The sequence below is a fragment of the Palaemon carinicauda genome, chromosome 13 (assembly GCF_036898095.1).
Source record: "Palaemon carinicauda isolate YSFRI2023 chromosome 13, ASM3689809v2, whole genome shotgun sequence".
Taxonomy (NCBI): Eukaryota; Metazoa; Arthropoda; class Malacostraca; order Decapoda; family Palaemonidae; genus Palaemon; species Palaemon carinicauda.
Genome location: NC_090737.1, coordinates 14,108,030 through 14,119,130, shown reverse-complemented (window position 1 = coordinate 14,119,130; position 11,101 = coordinate 14,108,030). Strand labels below are relative to the sequence as shown.

The 11,101-nt window shown below is 35.0% G+C and overlaps 1 protein-coding gene across 1 annotated transcript; it reads right to left on the bottom strand.

Annotated features, from left to right (window-relative positions):
* Window positions 1–2,141: 2,141 nt before the first annotated feature.
* LOC137652186 (transcription factor SOX-4-like) lies at window positions 2,142–10,599 on the bottom strand. The gene has a single exon (XM_068385400.1). The coding sequence runs from the start codon at window positions 10,562–10,564 to the stop codon at window positions 9,404–9,406; it is 1,161 nt and encodes a 386-aa protein (XP_068241501.1). The 5' UTR covers window positions 10,565–10,599; the 3' UTR covers window positions 2,142–9,403.
* Window positions 10,600–11,101: the final 502 nt, after the last annotated feature.

Below are 11,101 nucleotides of genomic sequence, written 5' to 3'. Positions count from 1 at the left end.
GTTCGTCACTGCAGTTTTAGAGTTTGATCATTTGATCCTGACCAGGAAATAATATTGTACATTCGGATTGACTTTCATTCGTCGATTTCTGGTAAACAATGGCCCTTTATTTCGTAGAGCTTTCATCAAGACAATTTCACTTCTAGTTTCTAAAACTAATCTTATACGAATACCTGTTAAGAGGAAATTTATTTTTTCCCGTTCACCGTTTACAACAGTACGGTCTTACATGATCAAGGATTAATTGAGTACATTATTAATCCTGAATGAAGTACATTGAGAGCCTGTTACTGTTCTTAGAATGATATATTGTTAATTTATTCTCGTCATTTATTTATTTCCTTTCCTCACTGAGCTATTTTTCCCTGTTGGAGCACTTGGGCTCATAGCATCTTGCTTTTCCAACTAGGGTTGTAGCTTGGCTAATAATAATAATAATAATAATAATAATAATAGTTGTTAGGGTTGTAGGCACTTCTATATAAGATGAAAATAAAAAAAAAAGAAATTACCTATAATCTATAATATATAACATTGGTCATTATTTTGCGCTCGTACAAAACTAAATTGGACATAATTATTATTATTATTACTTGCTAAGCTACAACCCTGGTTGGAAAAGCAGAAGACTACTTTAAGCCAAGTGGCCCCAACAGGGAAAATAGCCCAGTGAGGAAAGGAAAAATAAAATTTTTGAAGAACAGTAACATGAAAATGAATATTTCCTATATGAACTGCAAAAACTTTAATAAAACGTCAATTGAACCTCAAAGCTAATTGTATTATTGCATAAATCAATGATCGAAAATGTGAATAATTAAAATGGTGCTCAAGGTATTTTGTTGGCAATTATAAAGCTAAGTAGCTTTATTAGGGGCTCGAATGCTCGCCCAGTGTTAATTATCAGAGGGCTGGGATAAAACGTTAATTAGCAATTAATTGCGGGCAAACCGGAGCCTTGCCATGGATGTAGACGCTTCCTTGATTAATTGAAATTGTACATGTTTATGGTTTAAGGATGGATGGATTGATAAGAGAGGGGGAAACGGGTTGATTGCTCGAAGGCTTAGTTTAAAAATGACGACCATCTTTTTTTCATATACAGGTTACTTGATATAGATACTTAGCATGCAACGAGGGAATCTTATTTAACAGTGATTTTCATTACGTATTAAAAATAAACTAGATTTCACTAGTATAGTTTATACAGTACATTTAATACTTCGCGTTTTGTTCATACATCAGGACAAAGGCTGACTCCACGTGTTAATTCCAAATAAGTTCAGTATTTCCATTTATTTATTACACCACAATAAATTTTCCTTCCCTTTCAGACACGGTTAGCCTACGAGTCCTGTTAATTTCACGATTATACACAAACCAACAACGGATGTTTAATATCCTTTGATTCGTTATATCTTCTTGATAAGATTAATGCGAAAATGTAATGCGAATCTACTAGAAATTGATGATTACACAGATATTTACCGATAAAACTGACGGTGCTTGCCGGTGTAGTTCCTGTTGGTTGGACTTTTGGATCACGGATGCATTGTGGGTAAAAACGTGTGAAGTGACTTATCGCTCAGAATTCTGGGTACGGCAAAATGAATGCTGAAACCGGATTGGTTCCTTTGTTTCCAACTTTATGGACTTGGAATAATGAGTACATCGATATTTTTGTAGATTCAAATTTATATTTTTGTTTATTTGCATGTATAAACGGCTAAATGCTTCCCCACTGCGGCAACACTGCATAGCGAAGCATGTCCCACTAGGCGAAACAAGCGAGCCAGGACAGATTAACGACCAGTTGAACTAAGAGATCGTTGTTCTTTAGTGGGGGGGGGGGTGATTCCTGTAATTTGCGCGAAAAATAAAAGTGAAATTGAAAAAAGAACCGGTATATTTGCCTTATACGTAAAAGTTTTCCTAATTTGGACAATTAATTCATTAATACCTGGTGTTATGCCTCATATTTTACGATTAAAATCAATTAACATTGTATTCTTCCACATCCGAAATCCGGCGTTGGTTATTAAAAAAATCTGGCTAAAGCTAGTCTACCAAGATGAATTTTAATTAACATAAACCTTAAAATTGTAATTATCTATTAGGTAAAAGGTTCAAGTAAAACTCAGTTTGTCTTTTTTATCAAACACTTTGTATTTCATGGGATACGTTGCTAATAAAAATACAATTTGTACAATTGAAAAAACTCTACAGTGGGTGTTCGAATAGCCTGTACAGTTGTGTCCTCCTGCCCACCCTTCGTGCGTCCAACAACAGTAACACGCACTAGTGGGTAATCAACAAACAAGCAAGTACAATAGCTAATTATTGCATATGCAATAACATTATTTTTTATAGATTTTTTTCCCAAGTTCTCGTTTGTTACAACTCTTGAAACATTTGGTGTAAGTTTTACACTTCCTTATCATTTGGTGTAACACACCCAATCACACATCTTTGAGTTTTTTTTTTAAGTTTTTTTGTTCTTTTTTTACATTTTTGGTTAACAGTGCCAATACATGGCGGAAGAAGTCAATATACAAATTAACACTTTGTCAATCTTATTCACATAATAATTTCTATTTACATTCTTCATTTTTTTGGCCCACGCGAGTGTTTAAGCCATGTACAGGGTTTACTATACAGAGAATAATAAGCTCTTCTTCAGTAACAATTTGAAAAAAGAGCCTGTAGATTTTTTTTTATTACTTTTGCTTGCAAATTTATTTACAACCACCAAAATCATTGAAAATGGAAAAGGAAATTATAATAATAATAGGTAAACGTCCTTCAACACTATGTACAGAGGAAATGATTGAGAGAGGAGCAAACTTGCAAGCATCAGCACTTTGTCTCCATATGCTTTTCCATACTAATGAAAAATTAAAAAATTCGGAATACTAATAAAAAAAATTATCTATTTTATGTAACGTTGAATTAAACATAAAATATTGTCTGACAGAAACATAACTTTATTCCACATGGGAAAAAAAACCAAAAAACTTTTCAATGGAATCAAAAACTCAAAAGCACATGAAGACAAAATACCGAGATGCTTCCAAGATATCTTCTGACTAGTTAGCTGCCTTGAATTCATGTATGATCATGCTTTTAAGGCTTTTTTAGTTTCAAGTGCTTTTGTTATCACTTATAAATCATCAATGTATAGATTGTAAGGAGAGTCGATATTCATGGAGCAGATACTATATCACCTCGGGTTTTGAATGATCATCAATGTAAATTCTAATTTCTCATACTTATATGGTAAGACATTATTGAAAAAAGTTAACATTACATTTACAAAGTACATGTAAAGCACTGGAATATGAAATAGTTTGTATAGTTCAATGATTATCTAGACAACAAAGTTGTGTCCAAAAAAAAAAAAAAGAAAAAAAAAAAAAAAAACTAAACAGATTGTACTCTAGGAATGGTCATACAAACACCGTAGGCCATATTGATAGCAACATGTTTAAACATCCACACGCTGTCTGTACTACAGCATCACTAATGGTTTCCAAAACAATACAGAACAAATTGGGTTGATTTAAGTTTCATTTACATGCAAACTGCATAAGAGCTGTGGGAAAAAAAAAATCCAAGGATTGATTGCAGATCTAGATAAATTAACAGTAATAAAAAAAAGACTAGATGACTGTCTGCAAAATAAATGAGGGGGACAAGATTTTTCTTAAAACTGAAAGATATACTATAGTGCCTACTGACTCTCTCAGCACATAGTAAATAAAAGCCCTGAATCAACTCTCACATTTCCGTTCTGAGGCTTTTCTTTTTTTAATTATAGGAGGCTGAGATTTTGAAATGGACCCCCTTAAACCAAACACACTACATAAGTTCTCTGCTTGAATTAACACACAGGGAAATCAAGTTTGAGCGCAGTGTATGGAACCTATACATACACTGTTGAAATTGTAAATAAAAAAAAAAAAAAAAAAACCGAAAAGAAAAAAACCGCTTGGTAGATTTATCCAGTTGAATAAAAATGAGCTTCATTGCTTAATTTATTGGACAATATCTATGATGAATTGATATCCATAAAAGAGGATTCATAACCATCTACACTAAGCACACAATACTGCACTACAATGAAACACTGATTGACAGATGATGAGAAGGACTGGACAATATGGGAGAGATTTCAGAAGAGACGTTACAACCAATAATAACAATAAAATTACGAAAGACAGAATAAAACAAGACTTGAAAATAACTCAAATAAAATATAGGATACAAAACCCTTTTCTTTTTAGGGAATTGAATCTTTGTGACTAATTTTTTTTCTTCATACACGTTTGCTAAATTAAGAACGTATTTTTACAATGCAAAGTGAATAATAGATTATGAACAGCACTTGCACAAATTGAATTCCTTTCTCTTGGGGTAGGAGTGCTCAACAATGATAATCACTAAATACTTGGGTGTTGGTCCCATACACAAAAATAAAATAAAACTACATTTTTATTTGTCTGTGCACTGCTGAACCCATGATAATGATTTTAATATCGAATATCATAAGCTTCAAATGTATTATGAAAAATAATTTTTATCACGTTTCTGCCATACCATAACTACAGAATTAATTCAACATCACTTTGCTCAACCTATGTAACCTAACGGTTGATTTTTTTTTACACCAATAATAACAGAACTATATTAAAATTCATAAATATTTTGTAACAACCCCCATCCCGAAAAGTTTACAATAAGGACCACTGAAATTTCACTGCTGTGGTCACTTTCTCGTTTCTTCAATATCATTTCTAAGTTCCTTCACAATGTACTGTAGTAATTTTGGACAAAGAGAGCACATCTTGTAATACAAAAAAAAATGTAAACAAAAACATGACTTATACATTCAGTGTTGAAAACAAAAAATTTTATATATATATATTTTACAAAAAGTAGAGAAAAATATATTGACAAACTCCCAAGATATGGTCTCATAATGTTATTAACTATATTCAAAATAGATCTATGGCTAGGATTCAGAAATGTTTTCTTATCTCAATGTGGTGATGGCTAGAGATTCCCTTGAACTGTTTGATGTACTATGAAATTAACAAATTGGAAAATGGTTCAATGGAATGCATTTAAATAAAGAATTACCATTAAATTTCTTTATTTTTTTTTTTTGGATTTTTTTTTGTGTGGGGGAAAGTTACCAACAGTGTCAGAAACAAGACTTATAAATTTATCCTATCTCTGCTTTTATGGATAAGATTGCAGTTCTCAAGAAATGCTCTATACATATCCAATAGGATAACAGTGATGTAAGAGAATTACTAGAATACTGTACTTCAAAAATCACCAAATTAATTTTAAAAAAAAGGTACTTGAACATGCTAATAATTCCATGAAGAAAATGAACTAGAGAATAAAATGAAAAATTTTGTCCTGAGATTCGGTCATGAGGTATTTCGAGTCTGTTGTGGAAAGAACAATCAATTCTCCAGAGTTCTTGAAAAAACTGTGGATTATACCATGTATGCTATGACACTTTCTAAGTAACTTCTTCATCGGCAAATAAAACTTCCACATTTCACGCTTGCCATGGTTTAGATTTCCTTCAGAATGATGGACAATTGCCTTCACTGGATAGCATTTTGTTCTTTTTTTTTTTTTTACTTCCAGCTATAAACAAAACTTCTGAGCCTAGATATAAATAATATATCCTAAGGACTTTCCTGGTGTTGTGCATTTCCACTCTTCTTGTTCCTGATTATACATTCTAATGAATTACGTCTTCATGTCAATAAAGGCAGCTTAGATTCAATTGTGGGAAATTGAAGAGAGTGGTTTTCTCTGGCTGTACCTTATGGAAAACTTCCATGTACATACTGCCAACATCATCCTAGCTTTTATGTTAAATCTCTTGGTTTGATAAATCACCTTGATAATGTAAGGACTGTTAGTGCCTGTCAAGATCTAGGTTAACATTAAAATGAGTTAATTTTACTGTACAGATATAATAGAAAAAAAAAACACTTTCACATCGAAGCACTAATTCAGAGCTGTACGCTTTTATTTGCAAATGATGCAATATTACGGATTCAAACCACATTTTAGGCAAAATCGCAGATTTAACCCTAAACAATAATACTGTACTGTATATGGAACAACCATATAGGTAAGTGCAAAAAACTGGACGTGTTGACACAAGAAAGAAATGATTTCCAACATATCTTGTTCGTGGCATAAATAACAAGAAATATTAATGCCAAATGTCAACATAAGAGTGAGTAAAGCTAAATCTATGAAGAACAGCCATTAAATAAGAAATTTCAATACATGTTAAGATGAAGCCACGTTAATTGCCTTTTCATTGCACGAGTTGCTATTCCCTTGAAAATAAATGACCTCAGGTGCAAATACAAGTTGGAAAATTATCTAACAGATCTTACAATGACCTGGAGTGAACATTTCAGGTTAAAACTGCACAGCAACTAATGTTGCAAGGTTCCTTCCTGCCTGTTACAAGGCATTACTGCCTGGAATATGAAGTGGTAAGTGCTATTCTAGCCCTAAATTATGTCAGAACAAAATTTCTGATAATTATTACCAGGGGTATTACTTCAAGATGCTTTGTTTAGAGGGTAGAATGATTTTCTCCATAAACAACAATTCCAGTAAATCGAAGACGAAACTCGAAAATCTTCTTCAAGTTCCATCTGAATGATTTAACTAAATATCCACTTTCAACGGAAAGCTTAATCACACAAGTATATATGGTATAAGACTTGAAATAACAACTGTACAACTAGCCTATTCACATACAAAAGAACTATAAAATGAATTAATTCTATATTATGAGGAGGAGATCGGGGTTGTCATCAAACAGTGTCTGGCTTTAAATACGGCAAATTATACCCCAGTCATTTCTTTTTTTTTTCTATAAGTAGTTATTAGTATGTATAAAATATTAAAAAAAAAAAAAGCCGTGGCATTTCTATCAAACCATAACACTGAACAATGACTTTGAGCGTCAGCAGCAAAACCAAGAGGAGCCTGGCGAATTTGGTCAACCAAATATGGCGCAAACAATTCTAATTCCTGCTCCAATTCCATGAGAATACATTGTTGCCAGTTGCAAAAATGAGAACAGCAACGGGGTCTGATAACTAAAGACGCAACCCCATTACCATGTGTATGCATGACATACATACCCCAGTACTGAGCAAGTAGTGTGGATACAGGTAATGAAGCCAATGTCTGATGGGAAGGGTTCTTCTAAATCCTCTTTACTTTTTTTATGCTGTGACTCTGGCTATCCAAAGTATCTGTTGAAACGTTTTTTTTTTTTTCACTGACTGTACTTACTTAAGGAAAGACATAGGGTATCATATTATGTGTCACTGTGTCTGTGTGAATCCGAAAAAACGGCTGTTCATGATGAAAAGAGCACTGAAGAGACAAACTCATTTTAAGCGTCGATGAAAACAATCTAAGCTTATGATTGATTCAGTTCTATTCACGTGATTGTTTCGAATGGATTTCAGGGAGATTTCTAATCCCTTAAAAGACTGTTCATACTTCAGTGCCCCATTTCATTAAAATTAACACTAGTACAAAAAATTCCATAACTATATAATATCCATATATATATATAGATATAGCCATTACATATAAGAAACCGGGTGGTTTATTGGGTGGAACCTGTTTTAAGAGGGCACTGGGGCGAAAGCAGCGGCTTAAACTACTGACTGCTCATTCAATAAATCAAAATCAAAACAGACGAGTAAGAGTCACTCGCTTTTTTTTATCAGATCCGAACCAAACCACAATCAACAGAAATACAGTTTCCACAGTCTGAATGAGCCTGCAATAGCTCCCTTAATGCCACCTTTGGACTTAAAAGACTAAATGTATACAACAGTTCCTTTTGCCCAGGCCCTGAGTTGTGTACTGTATGAATTGTGTACTTAGTTTTTTTTTTTCCTATTCCCGTTTTCTTTAGACTAAATGCCCATCGTAATGCGTTGTGCAAAGAAGATGCTCCCCACTGACCAACAAATAATTTACTTTAAACAATAACCTGAACATACAGACTAGAGACAGAGGATGGGGTTGGGAGGGGGGCTTTGGGTTTAAAAATTCAACATGAATGTTAGAGAAGAGGAGAGGGGAGGGGGGAGGTTTTGATTGGGAAGAAGGAGTTTCTAGATTTGATTCAGCAGGATGTACCAATAACACAAATCCTTGGGGAAACATATTTTCCAGTTGGTACTCGTTGAATTGATACTAAGGATATTTTTCTTTTTAATCGCAACGTGATAAATTTATACATAAAATAATCTAAACAAGGAAATATTCTCCTTGTATCTTTCGACTTGCCAAATCACCTCCTGACATAGGTTTGTTTAAAAAAAAAATGGAAGTGAAATACTAAATTGCGTAACTCCACTGTCACTACCTGAGTAGAATACTTTCAAAAGAATGTAGTTGGATACTTTCAAAAGAATGTAATAGGAAGTACTGTAACTATTGCAAAGTAATTTTCGAACATGAACTAAAAAACACAGACCCTTTTATGGCATTGAGAGCATTCAAAAGACAGACAGAGTCCTACATCATGTTGATGCCAATGGCAAAGACATTAACCTTTCTTAATATAAGGACTACAAACTCTTTGTCTAGTCTTGCGTGATCTGTTGGCAAATAAGTTGGTCATATAAAAAATTCTTCTTATGCTTAAATGTTACTGTACAAAAAACGGAGGTGTGATGCTAGATGATTAAAATGGCGATGGAATGAAAAATTAACAGGTTACAGAGCCCGCTTCCTTTACATAATTAACACAAACATGCTTCTGGCAGTTTCAAAGGCTCGCAGCTGTCGTGTTGTCACAAAGGTGGAGGAGACTGATATTTTCAGCATCCTTGCTTTCGTTTTTTTTTCATATTCGAAATCAAATGATACACCTGTGACTGGCACTTGCAAAATGCTTATAGGAGAATATATGGATTGTGTACATATGCGTACATGCGTATAATGACTAAAATGGATTACAGTTAAATGTCATGATTCTTAAGAGTAATACAGTATATAACATAAAAAATGACACTTCAAAAACGTCTGACGTCACTATTCTAGAACACACATTTTTCATCAACTTTTTTTTTTATTATTTTTTTCAGTTGCTATTTTAATCACATTTTTATATCAAACATTAGGTCCTATCCTCAACACCTCAATGATATTGACACAGTCACGGAAAACTGTGCAATCTTATAAAAAGTACTTCCCTATTCCGAGTGCTGCTTCCTCACAGTTATGAGAGCTTGAAGATCAACAATGATTGGCAGTAGCAACGGCCAGACAAATGGCTGGCTGGTCGACTACCCTAAAACACACGCAGCAACTATGATTAAGCTCAACAATTAATAATGCCAATATCAACCCAGCAGTCGTTACTAACACCAATGTCACTCAGCATGTCAGACACATCCGAAAATTCAAAATGAGATCCAGAGGACGTGGAGACGGCATCGAAGTCGAGATCAGAGTTAATTTCGTCCACCTCCACCTTGAAATCGTCGGAGGGGATCTGGAGGAAGTCCGAGAGGGAATCGAGATCACCGAGGGGAGACTCAGTAGGGGGCTCTTGCTTGATTTCTACTAAAGGCTCCAACTTTATTGTATGGGGAAGGGGGAGTGTAGGAGGAGGAGGAGGTGGGTCAGTCACTCTAGTTTCTGACAATGAGGTAGAAAGAAGAGGTTTTGGAGCAAAGACTTCGTCGCGCACTGCCCGGCGTTTTCGACTGTACAAAACGCCATCGCCATCATCATCGTCGTCGTCGTCGTCCTCGTCTGTGTCAACATCGCACGGCGAGGTCATTGACGCTGACAAGATGGACTCTGGTTTTAAGGATGTAAGGCCTGGTGCGCTCTCGATAGTATAGAGACCATACAAGAAAGGTTCCTTTGCAGGACTTGAGGAAGATGTTAACCTGTTCTTACTGCGGTTGCTGATTGTAGTCGTGGTGGTGATACGGCAGTCGTACAAGGAAGCACTCTCAGGAGATGCGGGCATCTCCTGGGGCGTAGCAGGAACCTCGACAGGAGAAGTGCACTGCGATATTGGAACATACATGGTGTTGCGGATCGACTCTTTGAATTTTTTATCGATTTTGAGCTTGAGCTTCAATTTGTTGTGATTAATTGACGAGATACCGCTGGTCAGTTGTGCTCTAGTGGTGTCAGCTGCTGCCAGTTTGATGCCCTTGAGAGCATTAGTTGCGATGATATTCGTCTTGATGTCCTTGGCCTTGGATACCCGACCTTTTTCCAGCGTCTTGATGTTGGCGTTTCCCGATTTGGTTTTCTTCCGAGGTCTATATTTGTAGTCTGGATACTCTTGCATGTGTAGCAAGCGCAACCGCTCCGCTTCCTGGATGTAAGGCTGCCTCTGACCTTCCGTCAGGTTCTTCCAGCGTTTGCCCAACTGTTTTGAGATCTCTGCGTTGTGCATGTCGGGGGCAAACTTCACAATCTCCCGTCGTTCCATCTGCGACCACACCATGAAGGCGTTCATGGGGCGCTTCACGTGGTTGGGGTTGTGCTTCTTCGTCTGGAAGAGAAGGAACATCATTAGTTTATGTGAACAAATATTCCTGTACAAGAATGTGACTATGATTAAATCAATTTCTGCCATGTGGACGATTCAGATAATTATTGTACACCCTAAAATCTTCTGTATAACAACGTGGCTATGATTATATCAATTTCAGACATAAAAAACTGTAAAACAATGTGGCTATCTTATTGTTCATCATGAAAAAAAATGTACAATGTGATTATGATTATATCTTAATCACTGACATCTGAATAATCCAGATAATTATTGTTCATTAGAAAAAAATTACAACAATATGGCTACGATTATATCTTATAATCTATGACATCTGGATAATCCAAATACTTATTGCCCATTAGAATTAGAACTAGAACCCTCTAAATTTTAGCAGTAAAAGACCTTACTCAAAATATAAGGAATACTGATAAATCTTTGAATATCAAATCAACCTGTGCATTGCATATATTACAAAATTATGAGCTGTTACACAGCTTT

What these genes read in the sequence shown, in the direction of transcription:
- LOC137652186 (XM_068385400.1), bottom strand. Translation starts at nt 10,564, where the DNA reads ATGAACGCCTTCATGGTGTGGTCGCAGATGGAACGACGGGAGATTGTG.